Genomic DNA, 16,256 nt, shown 5'->3' with positions numbered 1-16,256 from the left:
GAAGGAAGGAAGGAAGGAAGGAAGGAAGGAAGGAAGGAAGGAAGGAAAGAGATAAAGAAGGAAGGAAGGAAAGAAAAAGAAAAAAGAGAGAGAGAAAGAAAGGAGGGAGGGAGGGAGGAAGGAAGGAAGGAAGGAAGGAAGGAAGGAAGGAAGGAAGGAAAAGTTTGCCCTAGGATTTTAGTAGATATTTCTGATAAGATTGAAATAATTTTTTTTCTGTTTCTACTTTTCTTTCCTAAGTAGGTTTTCATAGGTCCTTAAAATACATCAAATGCTTTTTTCTGCATCAATTGAGATGATTTTATATTTTTCACCTCAAACCAGTCAATATATTTATTGATTTGTTAATTTAATTTTCTTTTCTAAAAGTCTCTTTTTAAAAAAAGTAATACATTCTCATGATATATCCTCTTTTTATATAGCATGGAATACAGTTGGTTAAAATTTTGTTTAATGTTATTGCATTTATTTTCACATTATTTAAGTCATTTCCTATTATAATCAATTTCATATTTGTTTGAATTTTCTTCTGAGCATCATGACAGCATCAGGATTAGTAAGTGGTTTTTAGTGGTAACCCTCTCCTCCACTTATTCCTTAGCCAAGCTGTCTCTGAGTAAATATATTTCTCTGAACAGAGTAAAGATTGTCTTATTTTCTTGATCACCCTAATAAAGAACTCTTGACTTTTGCATGTATCATGAAAAGAACACTAGATTTTGATTTGCGCTTTGGCTGGAGTCATTTCCCTTTGCTCTGTGATCTTAAGTTTTTCAGTCTCTAATTTCTGCTAGTTTCCAGATCTAACACTCTGATTCTCTGATCGTTTTCTTGTTAGTTATATTTCATAAATTAACTTTTATCATTTCCAACAGCTTGGCTTTGAATTGGTGGAGACGCCGAAAAGCTCGGACAAACTCTGAGAAGCTGTATAGTCGATGGGAGCAGGATCATGACCTTGAAAGTTTTGGACCCCTTGGGCTTTTCTATGAGTACTTAGAAACAGGTAATTTTTAACCACTGTTCTGAAACATAGAGTCGGCAAGAATGAGTGGTTTTTCAGCTCCTGATATTTCTTTCTGCCTTGCACATGGTAGGTGTTCAATAAATCACTGGCTGATTGGCAAAAACTATAAGTGGAGGGATATAAAGAAAACTTGTTCCCTATTTCCCTGTTCCATCAAACAGACTGCAGAATAAAGTTTAGTTTCAAAACACCAATCTCAGAGACATAATTCCTGTTAATTGAATGTTAATATTGTTGAACCAAATCAAGTAAGAGTCGTTTTTTAACACCCATCTCAAATTCACTTTGATGGCTATTTCTCCATTTGTTTGCCTCAGTGACAGCTCAAAGACAAAATAAGTTGCTTGGAAAAATTTCCAGAGTTTGACTTGCAATTAGTGTATGTCCTTTCTGTAAGGCTAAAAGTGATTATGTAAGGGAAATACAAGCTGAACACAAGAAACATCCAAAACATTGCAAGGTTTGAATAGAGAAGAGACTCTTGAGGAGCAACTTTCAGAGAGATTTTTCTGTGAACTGCTTATATGGTCTGCTCAGAGTGTTTTATCTCAAGCAACTTTCTCTGTTTCTCTCATAGAATTAAGGAAACTGTTTGTTTGTTTGTTTGTTTGTTTGTTTGTTTGTTTGAGACAGAGTCTTGCTCTGTCACCCAGGCTGGAGTGCAGCAGCCCGATCTCGGCTCACTGCAACCTCTGCCTCCTGGGTTCAAGCGATTCTCCTGCTTCAGGAGATGGTCTCGATCTCCTGACTTCATGATTCGCCCACCTTGGCCTACGAAAATGCTGGGATTACAGGTGTAAGCCCCAGTGCCCTGCCAAGAAAATAATTTTCTTACCTTTCAAGGCCCATAAAACCATGGTAGAATACATGAGATGATCTAAAATTCTTCATTCTTCTCCAGTGCAATACATTTATGTGACACATGGATTGAAATATAAATTTAGGACAAATAGAATCTATTTTATACAACTCTTTGTAAACTCAGATAATCTTTGCTTTATAAGGTGATAAGGCTATACTTTTTAATTAATTGTATAAGTTTCAAATGAGTTTGCACATATATGCATCAGAGATTATTACTGAAATTAAAAAGTTGAAACAAAGGTTTCTTAAGATTGTTTACCACTTATTAAGACATAATTAATTTATTCTGAAAACTTTATATATTATCTCTGATTTTGAAACAATTTTGCAGAATATTCATTATTCTACACATTTTATTGTTGTGGATTCTGAAACTTGCATAGTTTAATAAGTTTTTTATGGACCACAAAGATTTTAGGTGAAGATATTAGATGTGAACCTAGAAAGTTCATGTTGCTTCTACATAATACTTCCTCTTCATTTTCTATCTCGTAGGTTAGGTAGAGAAAGCAGGAAAAAAAGGAAGTGAATATGTACTTTTTTCACTTGATAACAAGACCGATTCAGTCAGATGAGAGAAGCTAAATTCCAGAAACATTTGAAACGTATTTAAAAGTGGAGAAATAATGGGATTTTTTTTTTATTTTCTCCTTTAATGGAAAGCCATTTCCATTAAATGGCTTTTTATTTTTTTTCTTCAATCATTTGGGAAGCTTGGGCTATTAGTTGCATGGGTTCTTTTACCCCAAACATTGTTGTAAACAAAAGAATAAAAGTGTGGGGATAAGCCAACTTACACAGGTGTGGTCGTCTGTTGAGTCTTAATGAGGACAGAGAATAAAACTTATTTAGAAAATGTCATGATAGTAAGGAGAATCAAGACCTTAACAAATTTCTTATTCTAGAAAATGTATATTTCCTTTTCCAGCACACACACACACACACAAACACACACACCCAGCTGGCTGCTGGGAATATACAAATGAATCGGTCATTATGCCTGATCTCAAAAAGTAGATTGAATCTAAGATGGCAGAATAGGAACAGCTCCAAGCTACAGCTCCCAGCATGAGCGAAGCAGAAGACAGGTGATTTCTGCATTTCCAACTGAGGTACAGGGTTCATCTCACTGGGGCGTGTCAGCACAGCTCAAGGAGGCCTACCTGCCACTGTGTACTCCATCTCTGGGGACAAGGCATAGCCAAACAAAAGGCAGCAGAACCCTCTGCAGATTTAAATGACCCTGTCTGACAGCTTTGAAGAGAGTAGTGGTTCTCCCAGCATGGAGTTTGAGATCTGAGAACAGACAGACTGCCTCCTCAATTGGGTCCCTGACCCCTGAGTAGTCTAACTGGGTGGCACCCCCCGAGTAGGGGCAGACTTCACATGGCTGGGCACCCCTCTGAGACGAAGCTTCCAGAGGAACGGTCAGGAAGCAACATTTGCTGTTCAGCAATATTCACTCTTCTGCAGCCTTCACTACTGATACCCAGGCAAACAAGGTCAGGAATGGACCTCCGGCAAACTCCAACAGACCTGCAGCTGTGGGTACTGACTGTTAGAAGGAAAATTAACAAACAGAAAGGACATCCATACCAAAACCCCATCTGTATGTCACCATCATCAAAGACCAAAGGTAGATAAAATCACAAAGATGGGAAAAAAACAGAGCAGAAAAGCTGAAAATCCTAAAAGTCAGAATGCTGCCCCACCCCACCTCCAAAGGAACGCAGCTGCTCGCCAGCAATGAAAGAAAGCTGGTTGGAGAATGACTTTGGCAAGTTGAGAGAAGAAGGCTTCAGACGATCAAACTTCTCCGAGCTAAAGGAGGAAGTTCGAACCCATCACAAAGAAGCTAAAAACTTTGAAAAAAGATTAGATGAATGGCTAACTAGAATAACCAATGTAGAAAAGTCCTTAAATGATATGATGGAGCTGAAAACCATGGCATGAGAACTATGTGATGAATGCAAAAGCTTCAGTAACCAGTTGGATCAATGGGAAGAAAGGGTATCAGTGATGGAAGATCAAATGAAAGAAATGAATGAATGAAATGAAGCGAGAAGAGAAGTTTAGAGAAAAAAGAGTAATGAACAAAGCTTCCAAGAAATATGGGACTATGTGAAAAGGCCAAATCTACATCTGATTGGTGTACCTGAAAGTGATGGGGAGAATGGAACCAAGTTGGAAAACACTCCGCAGGATACTATCCAGGAGAACTTCCCCAACCTAGCAAGGCAGGCCAACATTCAAATTCAGGAAATATAAAGAATGCCACAAAGGTGCTCCTCGAGATGAGCAACTCCAAAACACATAATTGTCAGATTTACCAAAGTTGAAATGAAGGAAAAAACGTTAAGGGCAGCTGGAGAGAAAGATCAGGTTACCCACAAAGGGAAACCCATCAGACTAACAGTGGATCTCTCGGCAGAAACTCTACAAGCCAGAAGAGAGTGGGGGCCAATATTCAACGTTCTTAAAGAAAAGAATTTTCAACCCAGAAATTTATATCCAGCCAAACTAAGTTTCATAAGTGAAGGAAAAATAAAATCCTTTACAGACAAGCAAATGCTGAGAGGCCTGCCCTACAAGACCTCCTGAAGGAAGCACTAAACATGGAAGGGAACAACTGGTACCAGCCACTGCAAAAACATGCCAAATTGTTAAGATCATCGATGCTAGGAAGAAACTGCATCGACTAACAAGTAAAATAACCAGCTAACATCATAATGACAGGTTCAAATTCAACAATATTAACCTTAAATGTAAATGGGCTAAATGCTCCAATTAAAAGACACAGACTGGTAAACTGGATAAAGAGTAAAGACCCATCAGTGCACTGTATTCAGGAGAACCATCTCATATGCAGAGACACACATATGCTCAAAATAAAGGGATGGAGGAAGATCTACCAAGCAAATGGAAAACAAAAGAAAAGGCAGAGGTTGCAATCCTAGTCTCTGATAAAACAGACTTTAAACCAACAAAGATCAAAAGAGACAAAGAAAGCCATTATATAATGGTAAAGGGATCAATTCAACAAGAAGAGCTAACTATCCTAAATATATATGCACCCAATATAGGAGCACCCAGATTCATAAAGCAAGTCCTTAGAGATTTAGAAAGAAACTTAGACTCCCACACATTAATAATGGGAGACTTTAACATCCCACTGTCAACATTAGATGGATCAACAAGAGAGAAAGTTAACAAGGATATCCAGGAATTGAACTCAACTCTGCACCAAGTGGACCTAATAGACATCTACAGAACTCTCCTCCCCAAATCAACAGAATATACATTCTTCTCAGCACCACATCGCACTTATTCCAAAATTGACCACATGGTTGGAAGTAAAGCACTCCTCAGCAAATGTAAAAGAACAGAAATTATAACAAACTGTCTCTCAGAACACGGTGCAATCAAACTAGAACTCAGGATTAAGAAACTCACTCGAAACCACTCAACTACATGGAAACTGAACAACCTGCTCCTGAATGACTACTGGGTACATAACGAAATAAAGGCAGAAATAAAGATGTTCTTTGAAACCAATGAGAGCAAAGATATAACATACCAGAATCTCTGGGACATCTTTAAAGCAGTGTGTAGAGGGAAAATTATAGCACTAAATACACACAAGAGAAGTCAGGAAAGATCTAAAATTGACACCCTAACATCACAGTGAAAAAAACTAGAGAAGCAAGAGAAAACACATTCAAAAGCTAGCAGAAGGCAAGAAATAACTAAAATCAGAGCAGAATTGAAGGAGATCAAGACACAAAAAACTCTCCAAAAAATCAATGACTCCAGGAGCTGGTTGTTTGAAAAGATCAACAAAATTGATAGACCACTAGCAAGACTAATAAAGAAGAAATGAGAGAAGAATCAAATAGACACAATAAAATAATGATAATGGGGATATCACCACTGATCCCAAAGAAATACAAACTACCGTCAGAGAATACTATAAACACCTCTACACAAATAAACTAGAAAACCTAGGGGAAATGGATAAATTCCTGGACACATACACTCTGCAAAGACTAAACCATGAAGAAGTTGAATCCCTGAATAGACCAATAACCGGCTCTGAAATTGAGGCAATAATTAATAGCCTACCAGCCAAAAAATGTCCAGGACCAGACGGATTCACAACCAAATTCTACCAGAGGTACAGGGGGAGCTGGTACCATTCCTTCTGAAACTATTCCAGTGAATAGAAAAAGAGGGAATCCTCCCTAACTCATTTTAGGAAGCCAACATCATCCTGATACCAAAGCCTGGCAGAGGCATAACAAAAAAAGAGAATTTTAGACCAGTATCCCTGATGAACATCGATGCAAAAATCCTCAATAAAATACTGGCAAACCGAATCCAGCAGCACATCAAAAAGCTTATCCACCATGATCAAGTGGGCTTCATCCCTGGAATACAAGGCTGGTTCAACATATGCAAATCAATAAACGTAATCCACCATATAAACAGAACCAAAGACAACACATGATTATCTCGATAGATGCAGAAAAGGCCTTTGACAAAATTCAGCAGCCCTTCATGCTAAAAACTCTCAATAAATTCGGTATTGATGGAACATATCTCAAAATAATAAGAGCTATTTATGACAAACCCACAGCCAATATCATACTGAATGGGCAAAAACTGGAAGCATTCCCTTTGAAAACTGGCACAGGACAGGGATGCCCTCTCTCACCACTCCTATTCAAGACAGTGTTCGAAGTTCTGGCCAGGGCAATCAGGCAGGAGAAAGAAATATAGGGTATTCAATTAGGAAAAGAGGAAGTCAAATTGTCCCTGTTTGCAGATGACACGATTGTATATTTAGAAAACCCCATTGTCTCAGCCCAAAATCTCCTTAAGCTGATAAGCAACTTTAGCAAAGTCTCAGGATACAAAATCAATGTGCAAAAATCACAAGCATTCTTATACACCAATAACAAACAGAGGGTCAAATCATGAGTGAACTCCCATACACAATTGCTTCAAATAGAATAAAATACCTAGGAATCCAACTTACACGGGATGTGAAAGACCTCTTCAAGGAGAACTACAAACCAGTGCTCAACGAAATAAAAGAGGACACAAACAAGTGGAAGAACATTCCATGCTCATGGATAGAAAGAATCAACATTGTGAAAATGGCCATACTTCCCAAGGTAATCTGTAGATTCAATGCCATCCCTATTAAGCTACTAATGCCTTTCTTCACAGAATTGGAAAAAAATACTTTAAAGTTCATATGGAACCAAAAAAGAGCCCACATTGCTAAAACAATCCTAAGCCAAAAGAACAAAGCTGGAGGCATCACGCTACCTGACTTCAAACTATACTACAAGGCTGCAGTAACCAAACCAGCATGGTACTGGTACCAAAACAGAGATAAGAGACCAATGGAACAGAACAGAGCCCTCAGAAATAATACCACACATCTACAACCATCTGATCTTTGACAGACCTGACAAAAACGGGAAACAGGGAAAGGATTCTCTATTTAATAAATAGTGCTGGGAAAACTGGCTAGCCATATGTAGAAAGCTGATACTGGATCCCTTCTTTACACCTTATACAAAAATTAATTCAAAATGGATTAGAGACTTAAATGTTAGACCTAAAAAAACCCTAGAAGAAAACCTAGGCAATACCATTCAGGACATAGGCATGGGCAAGGACTTCATGTCTAAAACACCAAAAGCAATGGCAACAAAAGTCAAAATTGACAAATGGGATCTAATTAAACTAAAGAGCTTCTGCACAGCAAAAGAAACTACTGTCAGAGTGAACAGGCAATCTACAGAATGGGAGAAAATTTTTGCAATCTACTCATCTGACAAAGGGCTAATATCCAGAACTTACAAAGAACTCAAACAAATTTACAAGAAAAAAACAACCTCATCAAAAAGTGGGTGAAGTATGTGAACAGACACTTCTCAAAAGAAGACATTTATGCAGCCAACAGACACATGAAAAAATGCTCATCATCACTGGCCATCAGAGAAATGCAAATCAAAACCACAGTGAGATACCATCCCACACCAGTTAGAATGGCGAACTTTAAAAAGTCAGGAAACAACAGGTGCTGGAGAGGATGTAGAGAAATAGGAACACTTTTACACTGTTGGTGGGACTGTAAACTAGTTTAACCATTGTGGAAGACAGCACGGTGAGTCCTCAAGGATCTAGAACTAGAAATACCATTTGACCCAGCCATCCCATTACTCAGTATATACCCAAAGGATTATAAATCATGCTGCTATAAAGACACGTGCACACATATGTTTATTGTGGCACTATTCACAATAGCAAAGACTTGGAACCAACCCAAATGTCCATCAATGACAGACTGGATTAAGAAAATGTGGCACATATACACCATGGAGTACTATACAGTCATAAAAAAGGGTGAGTTCATGTCCTTTGTAGGGACATGGATGCAGCTGGAAACCATCATTCTCAGCAAACTATCGCAAGAACAGAAAACCAAACACTGCGTGTTCTCACTCATAGGTGGGAACTGAACAATGAGAACATTTGGACACAAGAAGGGGAACATCACACACCGGGGCCTGTCGTGGGGTAGGAGGAGAGGGGAGGGATAGCATTAGGAGATAAACTTAATGTAAATGACGAGTTTATGGGTGCAGCACACCAACATGGCACATGTAAACATATGTAACAAACCTTCATGTTTTGCACATGTACCCTAGAACTTAAAGTATAATAATAAATGCATACATACATACATAGATAAAAGTAGATGGGCTAGCAAGATTGAAAAACTTGTTTACCTCACTAAATTGCTAATACAAATGTAAAGACTAGACAAGCATAAATCTAAACTTAGCCCATAATAAAAGGCAAAGAGGAATAGATTTTCTTCTAACAAGAATATTTCTAAAGGAAGAGCAAAGAAGGAACTCAGCCATGCATGTCCAGTTTCTTCTTCCAGTTCTAGCAAGCAGGTAAGTCCCCTGTGGAGAGGAGGAACTGGACAGACAGACAGAAGCCTGAATTGTCGTATTCATGTGGATCACTCCAAAATGAAGGAAGTAGCAGGATTTAGGCAGGGTGTTCTTGCCTTTCTCCTTCACAATAATGACTTCATGCCTTTGTCTTTTCTCTACAGTTATTCAATTTGGATTTGTTACACTATTTGTGGCCTCTTTTCCTTTGGCTCCTCTTCTTGCTCTCATAAATAATATTGTAGAGATTCGAGTGGATGCCTGGAAACTTACCACTCAATACAGGAGAACTGTAGCTTCTAAAGCTCATAGCATAGGTGTTTGGCAAGACATTCTTTATGGAATGGCTGTCCTTTCTGTTGCAACTAATGTAAGTGGACCTATTTCGGTGGGGTGACTTTGTATTTCATTTTGGGGGGCACGGGGAGATGCGAATGATGCTTAATCTTTACATTGACTTCATCATGGTAATACTTTATAAAGCTAAAACATCCGAAAATTGTTAAGCGCTGACCAATATAGAAAAACCGATGTCATGCAAACTCTTAGAAATACAAGAACAATTATAAAATTACTCTCATTAAAGTATGACACAGTTTCACAGCATGTGACAAAGTAGACAGAAAATAAGTAACAGTATAATGTGTTTGGATAAAATAATTAAAAAATGATTATATTTGTATTTGTATACTACAGAGAATGTACATTTACCTGTTATGTTTATGAAACACTTAAAATGTAAGAAAAATAAATTTCCAAAAGTATAACTTTTACAATGCATTTTCACTTACAATATACTTTACAAATTGAAGTTGATAATAAGATAATCAAAAAAGAAAATCTAATACTTTTAAGTAGGATTCATATAAGAGAAAACAGAATTGAAATCATAGAGCTTAATTTAAATGAAAGCCTATAGGAATGAGCCAAAACCACTATTACAAAAAACTCCATTGCCATACATTTTTAATTATTAAAAGAAGACTGGAAAATGAGCTGAGTATATAACTTAAGACACTATCAAAAATTGTAAATCAAATTGATAGAAAGTAGTAAAAAAGAATAAAAATGTAATCAGAAATAATCAAATTAGAAAACAAAAAGTGACATAATTGCTAAGTAAATCAAGAGCTAGACAAAGTAAGTAAAACTCTGGAAAAAAAAGTATGAGAGACTGCTGTGTACCAATTTACTCCAATAAATTTTGAAATATATTTGAAATGGCCACTTGTTTAGAAAGCAAAAATTGTCAGATCTATTCACTAAGTAATAGAAAGCCCTAATGGACCATTAGCCATAGAAATTACATTAGAATTTTTAAAGCATAGCACTAAAAATACAGGTGCCACAGCCAGGTGGTTTTTAATTGACATATCTAACCTAGAAGAAATATGCTATTTATACTATTCCAGAACTTAGGAAAGGATGGGAAAATATCATTCCTGTGGAATCAAATACTGAAATTAATTGCACTGAACTGTGAGAAATTTGCAAACACATGATATTCAGTTTCTTCATTCCTTTCCTGTTAATCTCTTACACACACACACACACACACACACACACACACACACCCTGCAGTCCTAGCTCATTGGGTTAGTCTAAGAAAGTGAATTTGGTTAAGGGTAGTAGAACTGTGCTGTTGAACAATAAGAAATATAAGAAATAGCAAGGCTTGATGGAAAGAACATGGTTCTTGGAGACAGATGTATTTTGGTCTGACTCTCTACTTAGCCACTTTGTAGCTATGAAATCCTGGAATACTGATCACACACTGTGAATGAGCTGTTTTGTGTTTCAGGACAAAGACTTGCATATTACTATGATTTATAATAGTATTTAATTATTTTGCATCTGTACAATTTATGGTACTGAGAGACGTACAAGTCAGACATTATTAAAACTAAATTGGCAGCCCATGATCTTCCTCTTTTTTTATTCTTTAGGCCTTTATTGTTGCATTTACGTCGGACATCATTCCCCGTCTAGTTTACTACTATGCTTACTCAACAAATGCCACGCAGCCTATGACAGGATATGTGAATAATAGCCTGTCGGTATTCCTGATAGCTGATTTTCCAAACCACACTGCACCTTCGGAAAAACGAGGCTTCATCACTTGCAGGTGATTTGTTTGTTTGTTTAAGTTTTAGTTTTATCCTTTAAGTGTATTTCTTAAGTTATCTATTACCTTTATGTCTTATACAATACAAAGGATTTTCTTAGGGCAACAGAAATGCTGTATAAATAAAGTGTATCCATTCTAGAATTCACACATTGTATGATTCAGATTTGAAAAGGTAAAATGGCAAAAACTAAGAGATTATGGGTAAAGATAACATTAATTTAAAATTTTTTCTTACTTTCTAATTTATCAAAAGGGTTTGTCACCAACAAGTGCCCCTTAGTCCAAAGCTGCAATAATCTATAGATCATACAACATTGTCATATTGTATATACATTTAACTTACTTGAATTTATCTGTGTCCTCAGAAAAGAGTGTGTGAGAGAAAAATAACAATATAATAATATGATATAATAATATGATTAGTTCACCACCTATCCTGCTAAAAGATTTTATTCTGTATAGAGAATATAAAATTGCATATATGAACCTACTGTTTTTACATTCAGTGTATCATGTACTACGGGATCTTTTCACCATACAATTTAAAGACACACACACACACACACACACACACACACATGCTTATCAAGGCCCCTTAATTTAAACCAGCTGTTTCATTTGAGACTCCAAAAAAAAAGAGCAAAATATTGCAAGACAAGCAGACATTATATTGCTATATTACATATTTGAGTATAACAAAATCATAGCCTAATGTGTTTAAGAGCATGGCCACTGGTGTCAGATTTCTGGATGTGATTACCCACTAGCTGGACTAACTATTTCAGTAGGACCAGTATCCAGTGACTTTGTAGAAGAGAATGAACACACAAAGTTGGACATTAAGAAAACTTCAGAATTGTGTTAAGAAAAACAAAGCAATACAACATCAGAACAGCCAAGAGAAAATAGAGTTTCAAGAAGATAGAAGTGGCCTATAATATTCTTATTTTTGAAAGTCAAATTGAAGGATTAATATATACCTGCAATTTAAGGATAGGAGAGAAGGAAAGGATTGGGAGTGTTAAGGAATGGGAAAAGAGGAAGTGGAAGCAGCAAATTTTGAATAACTTATTTGAGAAGCTTGTCTTTGAAGGGCAAGAGAGAAGTTTCACTTGTGTGTTTCTTCTTAGATCTCTTTTGCATGTAAGTAGCATATACCCTGACTTTATGTGAACAAGAAAGATAAATGTTTCATAATATCAATTAACTTTGACATGATTTTTCTGATCAACTAGACAGGTCTGTTAAGAGAAATAATAAGAAATTATATTAGGTCTCTCTAGTTGAAGCTATAACTATTTTTTTTTTTTTTTTTTTTTTTTTGCATTTACTTCCACTTTTCAGGTACAGAGATTACAGATATCCTCCTGATGATGAGAATAAGTATTTTCATAATATGCAATTCTGGCATGTCCTTGCTGCCAAGATGACCTTCATCATTGTTATGGAAGTAAGCTGTTCTTAACTTTCATTCCAGTTACTCCCTTCTCTCTTTAGGCAGGTATTTCCAAAGGTAACCTCTCATCAGAAAGTTAGCAATATCTCAATAAATTGTCTTGAAGGAAGTATTGTATTTGTTGTCATAAAAACAACCTTAGGGATATTTTCAGTACAATGGATTGCCTATTACTCACTTATTGCTGTTGAACATGTCATGGGGACAGGAAAGGAAAGGAAAACAAATATGGTCTTTTTCCCTTGAAGTCAGGAAAAGGGGAAATAACCCACGGATTTTACAGAGTACCTATTATTTACTAGTTCCAGAGGCTGTATTAAATCATAACAATATTGTAAATTAGACCTTATTGCTCACCTTTGAAAAAGGAATCTGAGATTCAGCAAAAATAAGTAGCTGACTTAACATTAACTAACTAACATTAATGCTGAGTCTCAATGCCAAATGTGCCTCACTCCCAAGTTTATACTCTATCTATTATTTTTATGCTTCCTCTCTTGTGGAATATCTAGTGTAATTATAGAGATTAGGCATGGAAGAAAAGGTAACCAATACAGAGGCAGTATTGGACAAAGTTTCAAATTGAGTGATACAAATCATATGGCAAGAAGGCCGATCAGGGAGAGAAAAGTAAAATAAAGGCACTTTTTCACCCTGGAATAAAGCCCAATAAAAGACAATCCTAACCCAAGAACATGCCATTCCAACCAGTTTCTGTTTAATTTGTTTTTATTGTTATCAAGGTTTCACATGTAATTTTAAAAATCAAATAGTTCTGCATGTCAAAAAAACAAAAGAGCAATCGTACATAATATTCCTGCCTACCCTAAAATCCTAATATCCAAATTAAACATCTCAACATTTTTAACTCATTCTTCTAGTAGTTACCCTTGTATGGCAAAAGAACATGATTTCGCAGTTATATATTTTTATTTTTTAGTTTTAGGTATCAATTACTGACATTCTACTTTGGCAGATCTCTCACATACACACCCACACAGAGAGAAAGAGAGAAGGGGAAAAAAAACTTTCTCTTTCTCCTACCGCTCAATAGTTAAAGCATTTTTTTGTCTTATTCTGAAATTCAAAACCTCAGGAAAGAGGAAGTATTTTGGTAACTTATTTAGCAGCAATATATGATCTAATCTAATTTAAGGCTATTGATAGCTTTTATTTATTATTTTTAGAGTGACTCTTCATTTACTTTGCTGCAGAAATATTTAAGTGTTTGATACAGAGTGCCACCTGAGACCCTCCTGTTTATACACTAAATTACATATTTTTGATATTTAATCTCAATTCTGAAATATTTCTGTCCATCAGAGTTTTGAGTAAGATGTTTTATATAAATACAATAGTCAGGGTTTATAAATTATGACTTTATAAATATTAGTCACATCTGTCTTACATTCTGAACATATTTCTTTTATTATAATATTGCTTTTCTTTTCTCCCTCTGTCTCTTAGTTCTTTATGAATGTATCAGTCTTTCATTCCAACGTTTTGCATCAGAAGTTTAGATCACCTTTCAGCCAGTAAATTACTTCAGGAATTCTTTTGTTTTAATTTATTTATTATTTGTATTAATTTTTTTGTAATAATTGCAGACTCCCACCAAGCATCATCCTGGGACTTCTCTTCATCTTTTCTTCTATTGGAGACTATATTTTCTGCAATCTATGTTTCTCACATTTTTGGTTTACTAACTTATTTTGGTGAAGCACATCTTCCAGTAATATCTGAGGAAAAATTATGGGCTGTCCATTTTTGAGGAATTGAATATTGAAAATTTCTTTTCTTTCCTTACATGTGATTATTTGGAATAGAATTTATAATTAAAAGTTATTTTCTTGAAAAAGTTTTAATCAACATTATTTTGATATTCCTGAAGTTTTGAAGACATTGCTTCATTTTCATTCAGCTTCCAGTATTGCTACAAAATGCAATACTATTCTGACTCCCCAGTCTGTGTGTATTATCTATTTTTAAAATCAATAAGGTTGTAGGATTCTCTCAGTAGCCCCGTTTTTATGAATCTTCACAAGGTGGTTCTTTGCTATTTGTCAACATTCATTGTTTTAAACGCTCATTGAGCCCCTTAGATCTAAAAACGTACTTACGCATCAAGTTGAGACAATTTGCTGGCATAATTTCTTTGATAAATTTTTTTCTTTCTTTTTGCTGTCTCTCTAGAACTGCTGTTACTCAAATTTACACTTCCTAGTTTGAAATTCTAATTATTTGTTTTCTCCTCTATGAAAACCTGGATTAATATCTTTTTAAAAATTCTACTTTTTTCTTTTACTCCTTTCCTTATATCTGTTTCTTTTTTTTTTTTTCCACGTCAGAGACTTTCCTACATATTTGGTGGTTCTGCTCATGTTTAAGAGTGTGGCAGTGAAAAGCTGACTTTAAGCATTTTGTGCAAACAGGAGTGATGTCACTTGGTGGGTTTCACTGTAGGTTGATAAGGTAGTGAGCTGACATTTTCATTGGATCCTTACAAAATTTTGATATCCACAGTTCTGCTTTTACAGAATAGTTACTTTTCCCAGAGAAAACTCTTTAAATCTGCCTGTTGAGATATTTTGTGGCTGCCTGTGTTCTAAGACCTGTGAGCAAGGCAGAGGGGACTAAGTATCTGACAGTTCATCGTGCTGAATTTCACTGTTTTTACTTTTTTTTTTTTTTTCAATATGTTTTTATACATCCACTGTGTCTGGTGCCCCTGGATTCACAGCTTTCTGGTATAATTTCTGCAGAAAATAAACTCTTCAGCTGCTTCCAGGGTATAGTATGGAGTAAAAGAATACCTGGATATAGATGGGAGAAAGGCTCCGAAAATTCAAGTGCTCCTTATGCGAATTTTTATCTAATCCTCTTGTTTTCAACTCCAACTCACACTAATACCTTCAAAAGTCCTTATTGCCTTCTTTCCTGAACTTTTCTCACAATCTAAAACAAAATTGGCTTTTGTCTTTTTGGTTTCCACTGTCAGTCACCACATCATCATTTGCAAGTTTGCTAGCCTTTTTCAGTCTTTTGAGTCTAATTCCTTTATATCTAATTTCTTTGTAAATATTTTATCAGCTTTTCAGAAAGGAGCATTGATAAAGAGTATATTCAATAATCATGTTCAACTGGAATATTGCTAGTTACATATTTAAGTATATATTTATTTGTTTAATGTTGATCTTTGTATGAAAGTTCTAGGACAGGGACCATATCTTCTTGCTTGCCTTTCTACCTCATATGTTGAGCAGTTGTTTAAATAAGTGAAATGATTGTTAAAGACTTTCTGCTGAACATGTGACACCTCTAACAGCATCTAATCTTTCCTTTATATTTCCTCTAGCATGTTGTGTTTTTAGTTAAATTTTTGCTGGCCTGGATGATACCTGATGTTCCAAAAGATGTTGTGGAGAGAATCAAGCGAGAAAAGTTAATGACTATCAAGATTCTTCATGATTTTGAGCTCAACAAATTAAAAGAGAACTTGGGAATTAATTCTAATGAATTTGCCAAGCATGTCATGATTGAGGAAAACAAAGCACAGCTGGCTAAATCAACAATCTAATCAGCATAATGAGGAAGCAGCAGGTGGTCTGCCTTACTTCACTTTTTCCTCTGGGTTTAGGGCCAGAGGTCAGAAGCAATGTGTCAATTTTTCCCCCTTTTTTGTTTTTAACTCAAAGTTTTTATACACTTTTATAGAGGCCAACTTTGTGATGTTGGAAATGTACTACTTCTCTGCTTCATTGACTGGGCCCTTTCCAGATGTTGTTATCTGAGGTGCTGTAA

General features: G+C 35.8%; 1 protein-coding gene across 1 annotated transcript in view; it reads left to right on the top strand.

The window, feature by feature from the left end:
- Positions 1-16,032, top strand: part of ANO5 (anoctamin 5) — an 83,754-nt gene extending 67,722 nt beyond the window's left edge. The window contains exons 18-22 of the mRNA XM_023191498.2: positions 876-1,006; positions 9,036-9,241; positions 10,818-10,996; positions 12,344-12,449; positions 15,811-16,032. Of these exons, the coding sequence (XP_023047266.1) occupies positions 876-1,006; positions 9,036-9,241; positions 10,818-10,996; positions 12,344-12,449; positions 15,811-16,032 (844 nt within the window). The remainder of the gene's footprint in view (positions 1-875; positions 1,007-9,035; positions 9,242-10,817; positions 10,997-12,343; positions 12,450-15,810) is intronic.
- The last annotated feature ends 224 nt before the right edge of the window (positions 16,033-16,256 follow it).

This window comes from Piliocolobus tephrosceles, chromosome 13, assembly GCF_002776525.5.
Source record: "Piliocolobus tephrosceles isolate RC106 chromosome 13, ASM277652v3, whole genome shotgun sequence".
Classification (NCBI taxonomy): domain Eukaryota; kingdom Metazoa; phylum Chordata; class Mammalia; order Primates; family Cercopithecidae; genus Piliocolobus; species Piliocolobus tephrosceles.
This window is presented reverse-complemented; position numbering and strand designations above follow the sequence as displayed.